The sequence below is a fragment of the Psammomys obesus genome, unplaced genomic scaffold (genome assembly GCF_907164565.1).
Source record: "Psammomys obesus unplaced genomic scaffold, mPsaObe1.curated_primary_1811, whole genome shotgun sequence".
NCBI classification, from domain to species: Eukaryota; Metazoa; Chordata; class Mammalia; order Rodentia; family Muridae; genus Psammomys; species Psammomys obesus.
This window is the reverse complement of record NW_026586173.1, coordinates 14,666,157-14,688,615: the sequence shown is the minus strand read 5'-3', so window position 1 is coordinate 14,688,615 and position 22,459 is coordinate 14,666,157. Positions and strand designations below refer to the sequence as shown.

The following is a 22,459-nucleotide window of genomic DNA, read 5'->3' as shown; positions in this document are numbered from 1 at the left end:
AAAGAATTGTATCTCCCTGAAAAGAAGTGCTGACTATTTAGTGAGCCTCAGTCAAAAGTTTACCTCATTAGTGAAAGAATGACAGTCACTTACTGGTTCTTGCCTAATGTTTGAGAAAAATATGTATATCCCAGAGGCTTGGTCTAATGGAAGAAAACACTTTCTCAGCTTTAAGAAAACTGAGCCATTTGTTTAATTAGGAGACGTGGGAGTGCAATACTGTTTCTCCCTTGTGCTCAGTTTCTCCCTCCCTCACCTCAGTTAGGGCAGGCAGGGCTAATCAATTCTCACAGGTACTTAAGTGGCACAGGGCTCTTGCATCTCATTGCCCTTCCCTGCTAGTTCTCAAAACAGAGCACTTTACATGTTTGCTCTGGGGAGAACTTCTAATCGAAGGCTAATGTAGTGTTGCTGTGGTTTATTATTATTATTATTATTATTATTATTATTATTATTATTATTCCTGAGACCTCTGTCTTCTGTAACATTAATCTAACTTCTAGTCAAGCTGAACTTTTTCCCTCTCTGGGGACTTCTGTATGAACACATACTGAGTATCAGTTAAATTCTTTACACTTAGCTTTGGGGAAAGAAAAACCAATAAAGCGTGGCCTTTTCCTTAACAGAGTAAAGACTAGAGGTAAAAAATATAAATAAGTTCACTATTAGGAAGCATCCAGGAGACCCAAAAGAGGGAATGCTGAACTTGGGGATGTCAGTGTCCTGGAGATGTGATACAAACATTAGGTGTAAGAGGCTTATTAAAAGTAAAGAGAAATGGCTGGGGAATAAGTGTGTTAAGCACTTGACCAGCATGCGTGAGGGTTTTCTCATAAGTAGTGGGGGAGGAAAAGGGCCAACCAATAAGAGAAACAGTTGAGTAAGTGTGCCAGTTCTGAATGCAAAGATAACGGGAAGGTTTTCAAGAAATCACATTGTTGATGTAAAGAAGGAGTGAAAGACTATACTGTAGAGCTGGAGAGAGACGGACAGGGTGCACACCTGTCCATATTGGTGTGCTAGTGATAGTGTAGCCTTTGCTTAATATTTTGTGGAGAGCCACAGACGGTCACAGCTACACTGCTCTTCAGATACCTGCTTCTGTCAGTTTGTTTACCCCCATCAGAGCCATCCAACATGACTGACTGCAGGTTGGACTACTGTTCAGTCTCATGGAAGAGTAAATGTAGAGAAGGGTCTTTTTCTCCCTTTAGCAAAGTCTCTTGTAGCCCCCTGGCTGGCATCAAACTGTCGATGAGGAGGACAAGATGTTATTGAATTTCTGATCCTTCTGCCTCGACCTTCCAACTGCTAGGGTGATAAGTCCATGTCACTGTGCCCAATCACACAATGCTGGGGATCTAACCCAAAGTTCCAAGCGTGCAGTAATCACTGTCCCCAGCCCATTGGTAGCCATTCTTATTGCACTCTACCAGGAGCCATTTTGTTTACATTATGAAAGTCTAAGTGAGAGTGAATAGTTTTACTGAGATACCTTTGGCATATAAGAAGTTACATATGTTTAAAGCATGTAATTTGGTACATTTTAGTGAGTTGTCCCAGAAGCAAAAAGACACACATGGTATATACTCACTCATATAAACATACAACATAGAATAAACCCACTAAAATCTGTACATCTAAACAAACTAAGCAAAAGAGAGGACCCTAACTAAAATGTTCAATCCCCATCCTGAAAGGCAAAGAGGAAGAAAAAGAAAATAGGAAACAACCTCGGAACCTGCTACAGAGGGCCTCTGAAACCCTCTGCAGTATAGACTGTCAAAGCAGATGCTGAGCCTGATGGGCAGAGTGAATGGAATTTTATGTAAAAAGTGGAAAATAGTAAGAGCTGGAGGGGACGGGAAGTTCACAAGGAGAGCAACAGAACAAGAAAATTTGAACACAGGGAACTTCCCAGAGACTCCTACTCCAACCAAGGACTATTCATGGAGATAACCTAGAACCCCTGCACAGATGTAGCCCATGGCAGTTCAGTGTCCAAGTGGGTTACCTAGTAATGGGAAGAGGGACTTCCTCTGACATAATCTGATTGGCCTGCTTGTTGATCACCTCCCCCTGAGGGGGGAACAGCCTTACCAGGCCACAGTAGAGGACAATGCAGCCACTTTTGATGAGAACTGATAGACTAAGATCAGAAAGGAGAGGAGAACCTCCCCTATCAGTGGACTTGGGGAGTGGCATGCATGCAGAAAGGGGAGGGAGGGTGGGATCGGGAGGGGAGGAAGGAGGGGCTTATGGGGGGATACAAAATGAATAAAGTGTAATTAATAAAAAAATTTTTTAAAAAAAGATCTCTGCCTATAAAACCATCACTACTATCAAGACAGTCTCCAAAACGTTTGAGATTTGCCTATTGTCCCTCATTGTTCTCTGGATGACCAGTCATTTGCTTGAGTACAAGCAGATCATGCTTTTATGGTGGCTTTTGTTAGGGAATACATCAGTTTTTCTGTGAGCAATCAAAGGTCAACTTCAGCAAACTGGTTTTCTTTTCTACCCCTTATACTTTTTCCCCAATAGGTTAACATGATGCTGTGGTGCAGCTCACGGGTGAAATGAGCAGATCTGCACAAGCACTTAACTGGAGTCCAGCATTTGGAGGCTGCTGTAGAAATGATATAGAAATGGGAAGGAAACAGTTCACAGTGGAAGGAAACTTGGCATCTGATTCAGACACCCCTTTTTTGAGATTTAAATCCTTTGTAAAGCCATTGAGACCCTAGTTATAACCAGATCTAAGGGCCTCAGAAGATGATAATTAGTGAGTGTTCTTTATTTATCTTTATTTCTAGAGCAGAATAAATTTACAAGCTCTAAGTATTGCCTGAGAGAATACTTCTGAAACAGGAAACATACTAACTACATCTTTGAAAGTTCTTTGTCTCACAGTGTCCTGTCTGAGCCTTTTATTCTTTTAAATTGCATTTTTTTTCTCTTTTTATTTTTACGCTACAGGTCACACTCATACATACACACACCTGGCTTCCAGTTTTGTATTTTTCATGGAATTCCTTGGTGTGAAAATGGGTGGGTCTCTGAATCTGCTTCTTGTGTTTTTTCTTGAGCTCTTTTCTATTTTCTGTTTATTTGCTTTTTATTATTTTTATATTATCTAATGTTTAGCATTATTATTATTATATCATTATCCCTTAGAAGCCTGTTTGTTTTCTAATGTGAGACAGAGGTGTGTAGATTTGGTTGGGAGGAATAAAGGGAGCAAAAATGATAATCAGAATATATTATGTTAAAAAAAACTTTTTCAATAAAGGGGGAAAGTCTTGCTTAGGACTTGTTACAAAAAGTAAAATTTAGCCAAAGGAGTGTTTCTTCCATATGACTGGAAGATAAGTATTGTACTTACCAGGCCTTTCAGAAAGTGTAGAAAATGTTTGTATCATAATTGAAGATTGGGATTGCTAAGCAAATGTCTCTGCTAATGTTTGTTCACTAGCATTGACCTCCAACTAATCTTCATTACATTAACAGAAGGAGGCCAGCCTGACTTCTGGCCATGCTCAAATCGTACAACATGCCTTTAAAGGACAGCTTGAGAAGACAGTCTGCGCATGTGGCTTTTTTCTCTCAGTTTGTTTATATGGTGGATTACATTATGGATTTTCATATATTAAACCATCCCTGCATCCCTAAAATGAAGCCTACTTGATCATGGTGGATGATGGCTTGGAGGTATTCTTTGATTCAGTTCTTTCATTCAGTTGCTAGTATTTTATAAACCATGGATCATCTCATTAGAGGATGAAAAGGGCTTTGACAAAATTCAGCACCACTTCATGTTAAAAGTATTGGAGAGATCAGGGATACAAGGACATACCTAAACACAATAAACAGCAAGCCAATGGCCAACATCAAATTAAATGGAGAGAAACTTAACACAATTCTGCTAAACTTAGGGACAAGACAAGGATGCCCCTTTCTCTATCAATTTAGTACTCAAGTTCAATATAGTACTTTAGTAAATATAGTTCTTGAAGTTCAAACTAGAACAATAAGACAACTAAAGGAGACCAAGGAGATACAAACTGGAAAGGAAGAGGTTAAAGTATCACTATGTACAAATGATAAGATAGTATGCATAAACGATCCCAAAATTCCTTTCAGAAAACTCCTACAGCTGATTAACAACTTCAGCAAAGTGGCTGGATACAAAATGAACTCAAAAAAACAAAAAAACAAACAAACAAAAAAAAACAGTAGCCCTCCTTTATACAAGTGATAAATGGGCTGAGAAAGAAATTAGGGGAAAAAACAACCTTCACAATAGCCACAAATAATATAAAACATCTTTCTGTAACTGTAACCAAGGAAGTCAAAGACCTGTATAACAAGAATTTTAAATCTGTGAAGAAAGAAATGGAAGACACTAGAAGATGAAAGGATCTCCCATGCTCATGGATACATAAGATTAACATGGTAAAAATGGCCATTTTACCAAAAGCTATTTACAGATTCAGTGCAATTTCTATCAAAATGGCAACATAGTTCTTTACAGACCATGGAAGAGTAATTTTCCACTTCATATGAAAAAATTAAAAAGACAGGATATCTAAAACAACCCTGTACAAAAAACAAACAAAAAACAAACATGGTATTGGCATAAAAGCAGACAAGTGGATCAATGGAATCAAATCAAAGACCCAGAAATAAACCTACACAACTATGGACACCTGATTTTTGACAAAGAAGCCAAAACCGTACAACGTGGGAGTTTGGGGGAGAGGATCTTCAACAAATGGTGCTGGTCTAACTAGATGCCTGCATGTAGAAAAATGCAAATAGATCCATATTTACCACCCTGCACAAAACTCAAATCTAAGTGGATCAAACACCTCAACAGAAAACCAGATACACTAAATCTAATAGAAGAGAAAGTGGAGAATAGCCTTGAGTACATTGGTACAGGAAAGAACTTTCTGAATAGAACACCAGCAGCTCAGGCACTAAAATCAATAATTAATGAGACCTCATGAAACTTAAAAGTTCTGCAAAGCAGAGAGCACTGTCAATAGGTAAAATGGCAGCCTACATACAGAATGGGAAAATATCTTCACCAACCTTACATTAGACAGAGGGCTTGTATCCAATAATAATAATAATAATAATAATGAACTCAAGACATTAAACACCAACACATCAAATAACACAATTTGAGAAATGGATTACAAAGATAAATAGAATTCTCAACTGATGAATCTCTAATGACTGAGATATACTTAAAGAAGTGTTCAACATCTTTAGTCATCAGGGAAATGCAAATCAAAATGACCCTGAGATATACCATCTTAACACCCATCAGAATAGCTAAGATCAAAAATTCAAGTGACAGCACATGCTGGTGAGAATGTGGAGCAAGAGAACACTACTGCATTGCTGGTGGGAATGTAAACTGTACAACCACTGTAGAAATCAATCTGGCACTTTCTCAGAAAATTAGGAATAGTTCTACCTCAAGACCCAGCTCTACCACTCCTGGGCATATACCCAAAAGATGCTCCACCATACCACAAGGACACTTGCTCAACAATGTTCATAGCAGCTTTATTTGTAGTAGCCAGAAACTGGGGGGAAAAAAACCTAGATGTACCTCAATCAAAGAATGGATACAAAAATTGTGGTACATTTACACAATGTAATACTATTCAGCTATTAAAAACAAATGAAATTTGTGGACAAATGGATCTAGAAAATATCATCCTGAGTGAGGTAACCCAGACATGGAAAGACATGCATAGTATGTAATCATTTATAAGCAGATAATAGCCATAAAGTACAGGCTAAAAAATAACTATGCTATTGTCCACAGATCCCAAAAAGCTAAGAAACAGGGAGGGTCCAAGGTAGGATGCTTGAATCTCAGTCAGAAGTGAAATAAAGTAGAAATCTGAAGTATGTGGAGGAAAGAAACTGGGTAGAAGAGGGGATGAGGAGAAGGATTTGGGTGGGAACCAGGTACAGAGGGAAGCGAGTGTCTGAGAAAGAGAAGAGAAAATATGGTGGGAGCATCTCTGAGACTGGGGAAACTCCCCAAGAGTCTATGGGAGTGACCCTAGCTGAGACTCCTAATAAAGGGGAATGTGGAACCTGAAGTTGCCACCTCCTGTAGTCACGTGGGATTTCCAGCAGAAGGAGAGGGACATCAACCCACCCATAAAACTGCTGACCCAAAATTTGCCCCAAATACAAGAAGGGTAGGGATAAAGATGGAGCAGAGATTGGGGGAACGGCCAACCAATTATTGGCGCCAACTTTAGACTTACCCCATTGGAGAGAGCTAACCCTTGCCCACTTTTACAAAGTGTTCACAAAAATGCCTGCCACTTACCAAGTGTCTATGTATTAGACCCATAATGCTGAGCCTTTAATCAATCCAATAATTATTGCTTAGAGATGATAAATTCTTTAATAAGTGATAAAGATACAAGTAAAACTTTTGATTTTGCTAAAATTATCCCCACTTCTCACCAAGTGTGAGCATTCCTCAAGCCAACTCAGGGCAAGTTTCACTTTTGTGGATTACATTCCAGAGCATTTTCCTATTAAGTTAAAGACATATATTGGTACATTGATCCAGGTGAATCCTTGTACAAGACTACATTTTTTAAAACTTTTTATTGATTCTTTGTGAATTTCACATCATGTACCTCAATCCTATTCATCTCCCCCTTCCCTTTTTCTTACCTTCTACTCTTGCAACCTGTCCCCAGAGGAAAAAAAAAAAACTTAGAAGCTGCAGTATGTCATACTGCATCCTGCAATATACTCCTTTGTCTACACTTCCGTGCTTGCAAGTGTTCGTTGAAAATACTTATTGTCTGGTATGAGGCCTCTGGCATCTGCTACTCTATCAATCCTGGAATCTCACTGGAACGTCTTCAGGATATCCTGTTATTGCCTTCAGTCATGGAGATCCTGTAGTTTTGGATCTCTATGACTGGCCCTTCATGAATTCCAGCAGTTCATTGATAGGGTAGATGTCAGGGTGGGCCAATTCAAAGCCCTGGGTCTGGGCCTAAGAGGTGTCTGACGTGGTCAGAACATGGGGCTGGCTCACCTGCAACCCCCATGTCCAGAACCAGCTCTACTCTGCTGTCCAGGCCAGATGCAGGGCCTGCTCCCTCAAGGGCTGCAGTAGGTGAGGGGCAGGTGTAGATCTCATGACTCCAGAGCAGGTAGCTCTCCCACCTGGCATAGGAGACAAAGGGAAAGGATGGGGGAGGGCATCCCTCCCTCATCCATGCTGCAGCACAGCAGACAACTTGAAGGGCTAGCTTTCCCATGCTTGCACTCTTAGGGCAGAGACTCCTGCACCCCCGCCATCACAGTCAGGTCTACTGTGCTGACCAGGTAAGGGACAGGGACTGCTTCCTTGCTTTTGTGAGACCATAGGGCCCAGCTATCCTACCCACCACAGGGAACAATGGTAAAAGGGAGAGGGACCTCTCCCTCACCAATGCCACCACACAGCAGACAAAAGGCAGGACCAGATCTCCCACACTCATGTCCTTGGGGCCAGCTTACCTGCAACCCCCACATATAGGGTCAGCTTTCCTATGCTTCCCAGGCAAGGTACAGGGATCACTCTCCCAAGTGCTGCAGTCGGTGAGGGGCAGGGCCAGCTCTCCTATGCTTAGTCCCTCAGGCTGCCTCACCCACAACTACCAAAATATGAGAGTCCTCTCTCCCAAGTACTGCAGCTGGCAAGGGATGAGGTCAGCTCTCCTACTCTCCTGCTCTTATGCCCCCAGGGCCATCTCTCCCATAATGCCCAAGTCTTAGGTTCTGCCTCTTTTTATTATGCCCACATCCTTCTGTTTATCTCTCTGTTCCATTTCTCCACCACTTACTTGCTCTTCTTAGTGGCACCAATGGTCCCTGGGTGTCTGGGCTCATCTCAGAAGTGTTCTCAGGAGTTCTATGCCCCACTCATGCACTATGGCACTGGGCAGGGATAATCATAGGCATGCTGTGCTCTACCAGACCTACATGGCACCAGACAGGTAGTCATATCAGGCTAGCTAATCTGGGGCTACTTTTAAGTTATGTTTTTTAAAACATTTTATTTGTTTAACAATTTCATACATTTGTAAATTATATCTTGATTAGACGATCCTCAACTCCTTTCTCTCACTCCCACCACAAAATCCTCCCCTACATGTCTCCTCTATACATTCAGGTCCCTTTTTAAAATAACCCATTGTCTTCACTTAGTACTGCACACATGGCCATTGGTGTGGAGAATCTAGGCATGAGAAAACTACCAATGCCCAAGCTTCCAAAGAAAGATTAAAACTAACACCACTTGTCAACGCTGCCATTAGCTCTTCAATTTGCGGTGGGGCCTCAAAAGTCTCTCCCCCACGTGCTGAACTGTTGACTGGCCTGACCTTGTGTAACCAGCCATAGCTATTGTAAGTTCATGAGTGCAATGCAACTTCTATTTCATGTTTGTGAAAAGAAGACAAATGTGAAGATTTGAGAAAGCGTGGTTAGGCAAGGACGGTATTAAGCATATTACTTTGTATGGCTGTATTTACTGCTGTGCAGTTCATACTGACTTTGAATTTTTTATTTTTCTGCCTCCACTTTATGACTGGTAGGCAGTTTGTGCTTTAATTTCATATTTATTAAAATATGCTGATATATGCGTATGTATATAATATATCATATATCTTTCTTTGTGCACAGATTGAGTGTGGGTGTGTGCATGTGTATGAAGGAGAGAGATGTTTATACTGACTCTACCTTTGAACCACATCCCTAGCCCCAGAATTTTGTCTTAAAACAAAATTACAATGGACTTTTCAGCAGAGGTCAGTAGCAACCACCATTTACTTTTTATTTGGGGGTACAGGAAATCAAACTCAGGGATTCTTGCACAGTAAACAAAAGCCCTACACCATCATGACTGATAATAATAACTAAAGCAAGGCTCAGTAAATATATTTCATAGGGGGGGAAAAAGGCCATTTTGAGACATTTTTAGTATAATCCTATTCCAGACAGAAACCAAAGAAAAAGGTTGTCCATAATCCTTTGCTTAATGTTCAGTTTTTGTGGTTAAGCCATTATTAGTAATTTTATTGACAAAGAACAATGACTAATTAAAAACAAGTCAGGATTCAAGCAAAATAAAGACAGCAGCAGACTTTTTTTTTTCAATGTAGTATTACCTTTAACTTCGTACTTTCACAACCTGGGAAAATTTAGTATCTTTTCACAGTATGTTTGCAAGAAAGGAAGGGATATATTAATTTATACTCAAGTAAAAATTGTGGAACAATTGCTCTCTGTTTAGGAGAAATCGGTGTTTAAAACAAAAATATTGTCTCGACAATGTCCCCTCCTACATTTTCTCTTCTCTATGCAAGGTAGGCCACAACGAAAGAGGTTGTGCTCAGTCCTGAGGCAAGTGCTGGGGTGGGTTAGTGGGGTGGGTTTTCCTGAGGGGTGGAGGAGAGGGAAGAGAAGGAGAGGGAGGGAGGGTGGGACCAGGGGAAGAAGAGGATGAGGACTACAATTGGGATGTAAAGTGAACAACTAAATAAATAAAGTTAAAAGTTAAAAGAAAAAAAGGTTGTCCAGCAAGCATTGTGGTGAAGACAATGACTTAGAGAAGGCGAGCCAATGATGAGTAGGTATATGTTGTATCTCTCTTTTTACTTGTGTTTTCTAACTTGACCCCCCCATGCTTTTATGTGTGTGTGTGTGTGCGTATGTGTGTGTGAAATTGTTTGCATAAGGAGTCTAGTAACTGGCTACTTATGATTCACTTTTGTTGTTTCACATTTATCTTTTGTCATGGAATATTTTATTCTTGCACTGCATGAGTAGTGTTTCTTTTCTATGTCTTAAGAATACAGAAGAATGTAACTTGTGCCAGAATACACTAGTCATCACACTGGATATATGTGTCCATCCGTCTAGTATCTTACTGGGACCTACCTCCTACACTATAAAAAAGTCTTCTAAGAGCCTGTTTCAAGTCTCTGTTCCTCAGGCTGTAGATGAAAGGGTTTAGCATGAGAGCAACCACAGTATACATCACTGAGGTGACTGAACCCTCTCTGGAGGTATAGGATGTTTGAGAAGTGAGGTAGACCCCAAGGCCTGCACCATAGAACAATGAGACCACTGAAAGATGAGACCCACAAGTAGAAAAGGCTTTGTACTTCCCCCTAGCAGATGAAATGGCAAGAATGGAGTTTATTATTTTACAGTAAGAGAAAAGAATCCCAGACAGAGGAATAATACCTAGCAAACCAGTTACACAGTAGAGCAGGACATCATTGGCATGGGTGTCTGAGCAGGCAAGCTTGAGGATCTGAGCAAGTTCACAGAAGTAGTGGGGGATTTCTGGTTTCTCACAAAAAGACACCCTCAAAAACATTAATGTTTGCAACAGTGAATAGGACAGGCAGATTAGCCAAGCCAGTAGAAGCAGACTACCACAAAGGTGAGGATTCATGACAATCATGTAGCGCAAGGGGTGACATATGGCCACAAACCGGTCATAGGCCATTATGGTAAGTAACAAACTATCCAAACCAGAAAAAAACATGAAAAAATACATCTGGGTGAGGCATCCCTCATAGGTGATGGATTTATTCTGTGCCTGGATGTTCACTAACATCTTGGGGACTGTGGTGGATATGAAACAAATGTCTGTGGAAGATAGGTTAGAGAGGAAGAAATACATTGGTGTCTGGAGGTGGGAGTCAGAGCTAATGGTCAGGATGATAAGCAGATTCCCTATGATGCAGACCACGTAAATGAACAGGAACAGCCCAAAGAGAAGTGGTTGGATATCATTTTCTTTTGAAAGTCCCAGCAGGATAAATTTTGAAGCAGCTGTTAAGTTTTCTGGTTCCATATAATTTTCAGTCTTTGCCTGGAATGAAGCAAGCATACTTACAATGAGAATGCACCATGCATTTCAAAATCATCCATGGAACATTATATTTTATCTCAGTTTTTATTTGCTTTGCTGCCCAAGACTGCTGTTTCTACAACCGCTACTCACAATGCCTTGGCAATTGCATCTTTCTTGGATGATAGTAATTGATAATCTTCTATATGATTTCTGAGAAGGAACCCATATTCGTGGACATTTCCCCTCTGTCTTGTAGTAATTGCCACAGTATCGAGATAGGCGATTGTGGGTTGTAGAATCTGAAGACATTTTGTTATCCTTATGCTCTTGCCAGATTATTCTGTTTCATTTGATACAAAGAAGTATATTTGGAAAATGTTTATATGAAATTCCACTGTTGTTACACTAATGTTGCCAGTCCTCTCTAATTTACCCTTCTAGCACCATCATAATATGCCTTAACCCTGAAGATCAATTCAGAGCTTCATCATACATTTACATTTCCCCTGCATGTCTATATTCTTCTAAATTTTTCCCTAGATTGAAGCAACTGTCTTTTCTATTTTATTTCACATTTCCTGCATTGCAGACAGGACTAGACAATGAGCACTAGATTTTATGGATTCAAATAGGCCACACATCAAAAATATCTCAGTTGCCTATCATGTACATAGCTTCATTTTGATCTTCAGCAATTTGAGGAAAGACACAGAATAAAGCAAGAATAAAAATCTAAAACAAGAAGAAAACAAATTGGGCATGATATCACAGTTCTCTAATTGTAGTGCTGAGGTGAATAAAACAGAAGGATCTCTAATTTGAGGCAGTCTTAGCTACATAGCTATACCTACAACAAAAATAAAGATGAAAAAGCCCCAAATATTCATATACACACATATAATTTCTTTATATATAAATAATATATATATATCTTCTTATAGTTTCTTCATTAAAATAACAACAAAACTATATATATTCTTCATATATAATATATATTTCTTGTAGTTTGTTTCTTAAAATTACAGTAAAAACTACCATAATGTTTATATTATATTAGTAGAGTGTATGTCACCTAAAAGTTATTTAATATATTTAGAAGAGAGCATGAAGTTCTACACAAATACTGTACCACTCCATAGAAGAAAGTTAACAGTCACAGACTTAAAGTCATCCTGAGAGGATTTCATGGTCCGCAGGTACAGAAGAATGCCTATAAAAAATACCTAATCTACAAATATCTGTCCACTAAATAATAGTCCTACACTTCAGCTAGTTCCCTGCTAGTTTCCATGTTGAACTAAAGGCACTTTCCTATTCCCAAAACCCTTTAGTAGGGCTCAAGTTGTAGCTCAGTGGTAGTGGGTACTCGTCATATGTATGGCTTTGAGCTCAATCTTTAGCTCCACAGGAAACAGAAAACAACATGAACAACTGTTTAGCCAAACAAAGAGGCACATTTATCATTAATACTTTTTAGTTGAACATAAAGAAAATGACAGCTTACTATATCTTTATCTCAGTTTGTTGCATTTAAAGGCCTTAATTTGTGTTTAGATACTCATTTCTGGCTCATGATGGAAATTTTCAGCTTCAGTATGGCTGTCCTCTGAGTTTAAATGTCCTTTGCAACATTCATGGTCTTGCTTCCTCCCTCCAAGAAGAGAATTTCTCTTGGCCGAGAAAGTCTTTAGATACTGCCACCTCCATCTTGTTCTCTTTTTCTTAACTCACAGTTATTGGAATTACCAGTGCCTGCCAGGCCATACAATGGGAATCTGGATAGGAAGGTAAGAAATCACTGCACATGCCACAAACTTGTAAAGCTTCACTAGGGAGGCTAATGTGGGAGAAAAGCAAGTTTGAGGCCAGCCTTAGCTACATAGAAACTGGCTTAAAAAGAAGATACTTAGGTTCTTCCTGCCTTTCAGGAGCTTTGAGTGATACAAAGAGAGTCTTTGGCTTGCCTTCCATAACTCTTGTCAAGATTCATGTGATCCACTTTAGCAGTAAGATTCTTTTTTTATTTTTTTAATATTAGTTACAGTTTATTAACTTTGTATCCCAGCTGTATCCTGCTCCCTCATTCCTTCCCAACCCCACCTTCCCTCCCTCATCTTTTCCCTGCCCTTTTCCAAGTCCACTGATAGGGGAGGACCTCCTCTGTTAGAAATAATAATTATTCAAGCTGAAGGAATCCTGTATTAGCTTTATCAAAATGGAAATTAAGACTGTTTTGAGACTGTTTCTTCCCCAGTCAAAATGTCTACAGCGAGAAAACAAATGTTCACAAGAAAAGCAAAGCCTTTATTCACTGGTAGTGTAATCTTAAGCAGCCACTATGGGAATCAGTGCCGTAACTTCCCAACTAAATATAGAACTAATATATATATATATATACACACTATTTTTACATATACCTAACAGGTTCTAGATTCTATCACACAGATCTTTGTACATCAGTACACATTGCTGTGATATATTCATAATATCCAATAAATAGAAACAGCCTCAGCATTTACCAACTGGTAAAAAGATAAAGAAATGTACAATTGCATAATTAAATTTTATTCACTATAAGATATTAAAAATAGATGAAATTTGAAAAAATATTATGTTAGGTAATCAAATCAAAGGTATATATTCCATGTATCCTATGATTTAACATGTAGATCCTAGTTGCGTGTGTGTGTGTTTGTATCTGTGTGTATTTTTGTATGGGTGCATGTGTGTAGAGGCCAGTAAACTAGATAGAAATCCATGAGAAGAAAGATAAAGAGCTCTTAAGATATAGGAGTGGAAAGGGTAATAAAATTAATGTCAAATGAAAGTAGAAGGGTAAATACCAGGAGTGGAAGGGGACTGGAGGTCGTGAAATAAGGGAATAGAGGGGTGGATATTAGAAACTTCTAAAAGAAGTGAACAGAAAGACCAAAAGATAACTACTTTATAAACTGATTAAGGGGAAAAATCTACTTTTCTAGGAATATCCTAAGCAATTTCATAATTTAGTGCTTACCTATTATCTTCTCCTAGAGTCCCCACTAAATTGTCTGGAAAAAATCTGGATGATTTCACTTTTGTTTGCTATTACCATGCTAGACAAGAGCTTCACCACTGAGATATAACCCTGTACTTCTACACTTAGCATATTGCTAAATTCTTCACTGATACTCCCAATGAACAGGGAGGACCGTTGGCTTTCATTGTTCCTTGCAGAGTATAGGGCTGTGCATGCAACAATGTCCCTTCTGGGGAATGCATTCAAATGAGTTTGTAAAGACAGTTTAAAAAGGAAGGCTTGAATCTTAGAAAAAAAAGTGAAAGGAGGGTGGGGAGGTCCTCCTTTCACTTTCTTCTAAGATTCAAGCCTTAAATGAATCTGACTGATAAGAAAGCAAGGAGTAGAAATGGCAGGAGAGACAAAGAATCAGCACGTGTTAAGGATTCTGATTTGGAGATTAGCTAGCTGTGTTTGTGTTCTGGCTCTGGTTTTTCCTGGATGTGTGAATTCTACTTTCAGCCTCTGTGCTCGTTTCTACAACCCTACAGGGGGATGCCTTGTGGAGCTGTTGAGAGGGTAAATGGACAAAAGTGAGAAGTACACAGAACAGCACCTGACCAAGGTAATGCCGTGTGTTATCACAGACCTTCACTACACAGAAAGACATAAACTATGCAGACGGAAGCTTATTCTTAGGAAGAAAATGATACATACATACAACTGAATGTATAGTTCAGAGGTGATGGGGAATGCCCCAAGTACAGAGCAGGAAATGAGTCAGAAGAGGCTCATCCACAAAGTTCAGAGGGCCAAATAACAGAGTACAGACCACCACCAACAACATTGCTATCATCATCACGGTCATCATCATCAGATTGCAATGTGAAAAAAACCAATCAGCCATTTGCAATGTGATGAAAACAACGAGCCAAAAAGCATCAAAATATTCTATTGAAATTCTGTAGCTAGAAATTTAGGAGATGGAGAACAATCAGAATGCCTTACCTGGCGATCTCCTTTAAGAAAAAAAATCAGCCCCCTACACTCCTAGGTTTGAAATGAGTTCTCATCATGACAGCACGTCTATTTTTCTGCAAGTTAAAATCACTGAAATAACAACTTCAACCTGCTGGAGTTCCTGGGCAGGGGCTGTTGATTGCCTAATGGGAAACACATGCCATAGAATAGGGTGTTCCTGAAGTACTGGTTTAGCAGAGGGAGCAAGATTCTGTGCATGTCCCCAATCCAGCCGCCACCTGTTTCCCTGACTTTGTAAAATATACTGAAATGTTCTTGGCTTTGGGATCATACAGGAAATCAGAGACTCATTTGACAGTAGCTAGCAAAAGTCCACCTATGAGACTGTCTGGACGATGTTGCAATCAGATCTTTAAAGAGCAATGATGGGGCATGGAGAAGCAGACAGGTGGCTGACATGGACCTGATACCCAAAAGTTACCTTCATTTTCCGTATAGAATTGAAAAGTATACACAAGTTGCTTCTAACCTCCATTTATTACGTGATAACCAAGATAAACAATTCTCATCAACTGCCAAATGACTTTCACAAGGCTACAAATTTGAGCCATACCTCACTCTGAAGCTGGGACACCTCTCTGGCAAAGACACTGTGAATGGTGGCTGGCATGTGTTTATACAGACATTTGGAGAGATCAGCTTTAATGCTACCTTTGTGTTTTGCCTAAGAGAAAAAGAAAAGGAAAATAAATAAAAGCATCCTTCTTTTGCTATTGTGACTATAAAAGAAAGACTATTTTACAAACATAATTGCTTTAAAAAAAAACCTTCAGGCTATTTAAATATATGTCAATAAATCTGATGGACAGATTCTGAAAGAGAGAAATAAATCCAGTGTATTGTGGGGAGAGCTTTAAATGCAATATGGAAGGACAGGTGACAGTTTCAGTTTCGATCTGTGTATTGAGGGTTTCATGGGTTTGGCCAGTGAACAAATGGTCTGAGAACAATGAAATCTTCTGAGCCACAAAATAGTGGCTCCGTCATTAGAATTTACTGTCCAGAATCTAAATGCAAATAATAGTGATAGACGGGCCGTGATGTTGGATAACAGGAACCCAGACAATTAGATACAATAAATTTGTTAAAGTGTTCTACAGAACTGGAGGGTGACCACAGTTCACAACAGATTGTTGTTTATTTTATGAAAAACTGAAGAGAGTTTCCGAAGGCTGCAGACACAAAACAAGGACAAAGAGAAAGAAACATTATTTCCCTTGATTTTCTCAGTACCTATTATGTGTATACTGAAACATCATACTCAGTCCAGAAATACGTACAATTTTTATCTGTCTGCTAATGAAAAGTTGTTTGTAGGAGATTTAAAAAAATTTAACTACATGTTATAATAAATGTATAGAATTGTCATATTAAATCCTCTAAACCTGTGTAATTTAATAATAATAAATCAGAGGAGGAGAAAAAAAAAGAAAGTGAAAGGAGATGAAATTTCAAGATAGAAAGAAGGCTGTAGGGCATAGTGGAGCTCAGAAAGCCCTGCCCCGCTCTTTGACTTTATCTGCCTCAGAACGTCTTACTATCTATCAGGAAACTGCACATGTGGAAGTTTTGGTGACCTTCTTACCTTCACTTCATCACCTAGTTTTCAAAGCTTTGATACTGCCATGGAAATTCTGAAAACTGGACTTTTACCATCACTTCTTAGCCTCCATACATAGCATCATAAACCAAGCAGAGCAGATTCAGAAACGACTCTCCGTGAAACTGACTTATTATTTGGAGAATTACTCCTCTTACTTCTCATTAGATAAATTGCTGTTTTGATTGTGTGTTTCTATAGTTTCCTTCTTGGGGGTGAGGGAAGTGATTTATTCTTCCATGTTTCCCCTGTGGAAGTAGAGTCTGAGCCATATGTTTAAAATAAATTCATCCCCAGTGGCACAGTCCAGTTCATTTATGCTTTTTCTTCTTAAAATAATTTTCTCTTTGTATGTGGCCTCTGGAGTACCAGGCTTCCCTTAGGAATATCTCATCCATTCTGTCTCTAGAATCTCTATAGCACTAATCATTAAAAAATAAAAAAATAAATAATAAATAAATAAAGAAACCCTTTCAATAAAGCCTTTGGTCTGTGTCCAGATTCTAAAGAATTCCCTAAGAAACCCAAGGAAAGAAATATACAATTTTGTTTATATTATTGTGAACACACAACAGGTATCTTTTGAATTCAATGGAATCTACAAGCAAACTCAGAATAAAGAACAAACACTGAATGTTTATAAACAATAAAAATAAAAGTGTTATTTTTCTTTGTTGTGACAAAGTGGCAAAATGAAGGAAGAAAGATCATGTAACATTCTTTCTGAGATCTCAGCTCTTGGCTAGCTGACATAATTGCTTTGGGGCTATGGTACGGCACCACATCATGGTGGAGGGCTTACAGGAACAAAGTTGTTCACCTCTTGGCCAGAAAACAAAAACAATTGGAGGACGTAAGATACCTTTGCAAAGTATACCCAAGCAGCTCACTTTTTTTCAATCGTCATATATTCCATGGTTTCTTCAAACTGGTAGTATTCTCTTTAATCGTGCACATATCTGTGTATCAACCAATTGATGATGTCCAAATCTTTATAATCTGATGACTCCCACAATGCCCTACCTCTGGGCATTGAATTGGAGCCCGAATTTTAAACGCTTGAGCTCTGCAGAAAAAATTGAGATCCAAACAACAGAACAAATGTTATAAATTTCTCAGTTCTGCTTCTGGTGCTCGCCTGTTCTTTGTTAATGTTATTTCATAGATGGACACCTTCTAGTGCCCTTTATAAGTACAGACTACATTTTTCAGTATTGGTTTCATGCCAAACTTAATAGCTGCCTTTAAAAACATTATGAGAATGTATTTTTATACAATATATTCTAGTTATAGTTTCCACTGACCCAAATTCTCCCAGTTACTCCCACCTACTCTCCCATACATATCAACTCTTTTCTGTCTCTTTAGAAAACAAACAGGCATCTAAGGATTAATAACATAATAAAACAATATTAAAAATAATATAACTTCATAATAAAACAAAACAATCACAATAAAACAAAAAACAAATTAACAGCTCAAAAAAAAAGCAGAAGAAACACACACATAGAGTCACACACATTTGCAAACATGGGAAATTCACAAAAACACAAAACTGAAAGCCACAAAGGACCTAGATGTGGGGAACAGAAAAAAAGCAAAACCTTGATAAAAACATTATGAAATAAGAAACCTCCAAAGATGTCCTAGTTAGCATTTCTATTGTAGTGATGAAACGCCATGATCAGAATCAATTAGAGGAGGAAAGGGCTTATTTGTTCACACTTCCACATCATATTTCATCACTAAAAGCAGTCAGGTCAGGAACTCAAAGAGAGCAGGAACCTGGAGGCAAAAGCTTCTAACTGCCTTGTTCCCCATGGATTGCTTGGCCTGCTTTCTTATAGAACCCAAAACCACCACCCCACCCACAATGTACTGGTCCCTCTTCCATCAATCACTAAGAAAATACCCTAACAGCCTGACATTATGAAGGCATTTTCTCATTTGAGGTTTCCTCCTTTCAGATAAATTTAGGTTGTGTCAATAACCGATTTTCATAAAACTATAAAAAAAAATGGACCCCTTGGAAACTTGACACACAAACACATCACTGTTAAGCTACAACTTTTCCTTTCTCCTACATCTCCAGGATCATCATCTCCAATATCAACACCACGATGCAAAATGCCTTTCAAACTTAAAAAGTCTGACAGTCTTTAAAAAATCAAACACTTTAAAATTCAATCTCTTTAAAAAAATCAAAATCTTTTAAAAAGTTAAGAGCTTTTTAAAAATTTACTCTCATAACTATGGGTTCTTATAAAATCAAAAATAAGTTAAATATTTTCTTGTTCCAACAGAGAAGAACAAGGGCATAGTCACAGTCACTAGAAAAAGAAAATCAAACCTCCCAACACTAAATAACTCAAGGTCTAATTGTCTGGGACTTACGATCTTCTGGAATCTTTCAGAGGGCTCCAGTGGCTTCTATAGTTCCTCCCTCTGAAACAGACACAGTTTTTCTTCTAGGCTCAGGCCAGCTTCAACCACCAGTGGTGTTCTTGGTGGTCATATGATGACACTGGCATCTCCAAACTGTTGGGATCTCTTGCTGCACTTCTACCAATAACATTTCCTGAGCCCTCTTCGGGGACTCCAACCCTGCCACACAGTGCCACAGCTCGGCTGCTTTCCAGGACCACTTCAGGCCTTCCAAACCAGTGTCACTTTGGTGACTTTTACATGTGACCAAGTTTGATTGCCGGTATGAGATACAACTTTGGCCATCCCTGGAACACAGCTTCTATGTGTTAACTCCTAGAAAACACTTTCTAGAATATTTCATCTCAGTGATGCTGAGCTCTTCATAATAACCACTAATTTCTTTATTCCAGATAACTGGCATCATTTATCCAGTGAAGCAAAGATCTTCATTTATTGGTCTCTTGTTAATTACAGCTGATTCTTCACCCCAGCCTCCCAGAATCACAGATTCTCAATTCAAAACAGCAAATGACTCTGATAGAGCCTTTAAGTGACCATAAAACTTCCCTCTGGAATTTCACAAGCCAGACCTTTCCAGAATCGTCCCCAAGACACCATGGTCAGGTCTGTCAAGAAATACCTCAGTGAAGCCTGAGGGGGATTTGATCACCAGGCGCCATGGAAATGTGACCTTCTCAGGCCACAGAGGAAGAGGATCCAGGCAGTCCTGATGAGACTTAACAAGCTATGGGCAGATAGCATAGTGGAGAACTCCCCCTTTCAGTGGACTAAGGGAAAGGGATAGGGGTAAGAGGAAGGGAGGGTAGAACTGGGGGGAATTGAGGGGGAGCTTCAATCAGGATATATAATGAATAAATTATGAAGAAAAAATTAAAATTAAAAAAGTCAGACCCCCTCCAAAAAAAATCCATTCCATAATAATATATTTCCTTTGTATAATGAGCCCAGTAGGAGAATGAGTTTAAGGCAAAATGAATAAAATACAATCAAATTTAGGATCAATTCAATACACCTATGCTTTTTGAAGTCTTTGTTCTACCAAAATTAACTTTTTATCTGCTTCGGCTGTTAGACATCTTGGGTTTAAATCTGATTGTCCTTGTAATGTCTGCAACAAATCACTTAACTCATAAGTATTTAATCCAATTGTAGGCCTCAGCCAGTTGATAATGTAGCATTAATTTTTAAAAATCATGTTTGCAATTGATCCCTATGGATCTGTACCTTTTGTGGTCAAAATTTTTGTTGACTCATTTTATAATACAGATGTCTAATAGAATCTCTTCTCTGTATTTTTCCTGGAAAAATCTATAACCCTCAGCGCGGCAGAATTCTTTGTGTTTCCTAAACGTTAGCTCTAAAGTATCTTCATCAGAATCAGTCAACAAAATATTATCCATGTAATGATAAATAATAGATCGAGGAAATTGCCTATGAATTATTCCTAGCAGTTGCGCAAAATATTGACAAAAGTTGGACTATTTGACCTTCCCTGTGGAAGAAGCCTCTAACAGCTTATCTATTTTTTATTAATTTATATTTTCTTATTAACTACAATGAATTCACTTTATATCCCAGCTGTAGTCCCCTCCCTCATGCCCTCCCAATCTCACCCTCCTCCCTGTTCTCTTCCTTCCCCTCCCCCAGTCCACTGATAGGGGCAGTCCTCCTCCCCTTCCTGACCCTAGCCTATCAGGTCTCATCAGGACTGGCTGCACTGTCTTCCTCTGTGGGCTGGTAAGGCTGCTCCCCATTAGGAAGAGGTGATCAAAGAGCCAACCACTGAGTTCATGTGAGAGACAACCCCTGTTCCCCTTACTAGGGACACTTGGAGACTGAGCTGCCATGGGCTACATCTGTGCAGGGGCTCCAGGTTATCTCCATGCATGGTCCTTGGTTGGAGTATCAGTCTCAGAAAAGACCCCTGTGACCAGAAATTTTGGCGAAATCTCAGGGTCATTTGATTTGCATTTTTCTGATGACTAAAAACATTAAGCATTCCTTTAAGTATTTCTCTGCCATCCGATATTCCTGTATTGAGAATTCTGTTTAGTTCTGTACCCCATTTTTTAATTGGATTACTTGTTTTGTTGCTTTTTGAGTTCTTTATATGTTCTGGATATTAGCCCTCTCTCATATGTAGGGTTGGTGAAGATCTTTTCCAGTCTGTAGGCTGTCGTTTTGTTCTGATGACAATGTCCTTTGCTTTACAGAAGCTTTTCAGTTTCATGAGGTCCCATTTATTGATTGTTGCTCTTAGAGCCTGTGCTGTTGGTGTTCTGTTCAGGAAGTTGTCTCCTGTGCCAATGAGTTCAAGGCTATTCCCCAATTTTTTTTCTAAGAGGTTTAGTGTGTCTGGTTTTATGTTGAGGTCTTTGATCCACTTGGACCTTAGTTTTGTACAGGGTAATAAATATGGATCTACCTGCATTTTTCTATATGTAGACATCCAGTTAGACCAGCACCATTTGTTGAAGATGCCATCTTTTTTCCATTGTATGGTTTGGCTTCTTTGTCAAAAATCAGGTGTTCATAAGTGTGTGGGTTTATTTCTGGGTCTTCTATTTGATTCCATCAATCCACCATTCAGTTTCTATGCCAGTACCATGCAATTTTTTTAACATTATTACACTGTTAATTTATTGTATTCAAAACTAAAACTAAAAAATGGTCTTAAATATGGTCAAAACAGCATTTTAGTCTCCTTTGCATCCCTTTTCAAATCCCATTGTGTCACCATTTTGTTAAATAGAGAAAACGTACAATTTCCATTCATTCCTTATTTTTTTAATTTTTATTATTAGTTACATTTTATTAACTCTGTATCCCAGCTGTATCCTACTCTCTCATTCCCTCCTAATCTCACCCTCCCTCCCTCATCTCCACCCTGCCCCTTTCCAAGTCCACTGACTGGGGAGGACCTCCTCCCCTTTCATCTGACCCTGTTTTATCAGGTATCTTCAGGACTGGCTGCAAAGTCCTCCTCTGTGGCCTAGCAGGACTGCTCCTCCCTTGGGGGGTGGGGAGGTCAAAGAGCCTGCCATTGAGTTACTGTCAGAAATAGTCCCTGTTCCCTTTACTATGAGAAACCAATTGGTTACTGAACTACCACGAGCTACATCCAAGCAGAGGTTCTAGGTTATATCCATACATGGTCCTTGGTGGAGTATCTGTCTCAGAAAAGACCCCTGTGCCCAGATATATTTGGTCCTTGTGGATCGCCTATCCTTTCCATGTCATACTAACTCCCTCCTTCTTTCATATGATTCCCTGAACTCTGCTGAAGGTTTGGTTATGAGTCTTAGTATATACTTTGATACACTCCTAGGTAGAGTCTTTCAGAGGCCCTCTGCGGTAGGCTCCTGTCCCATTACTTGTTTTCTCCTACGTCCAATGCGCATCCCATTTGTCTTTCTACCATGCAGTTTTTATTACTGTTGCTCTATAGTACAGCTTGAGA

At 39.1% G+C, this 22,459-nt stretch overlaps 1 protein-coding gene across 1 annotated transcript; it reads right to left on the bottom strand.

Annotated features, from left to right (window-relative positions):
• Positions 1–9,970: 9,970 nt before the first annotated feature.
• On the bottom strand, positions 9,971–10,912 carry LOC129672063 (olfactory receptor 7D4-like). The gene has a single exon (XM_055601261.1). It carries the CDS (start codon positions 10,910–10,912, stop codon positions 9,971–9,973), a length of 942 nt encoding a protein of 313 aa, XP_055457236.1.
• Between the last annotated feature and the right edge of the window lie 11,547 nt (positions 10,913–22,459).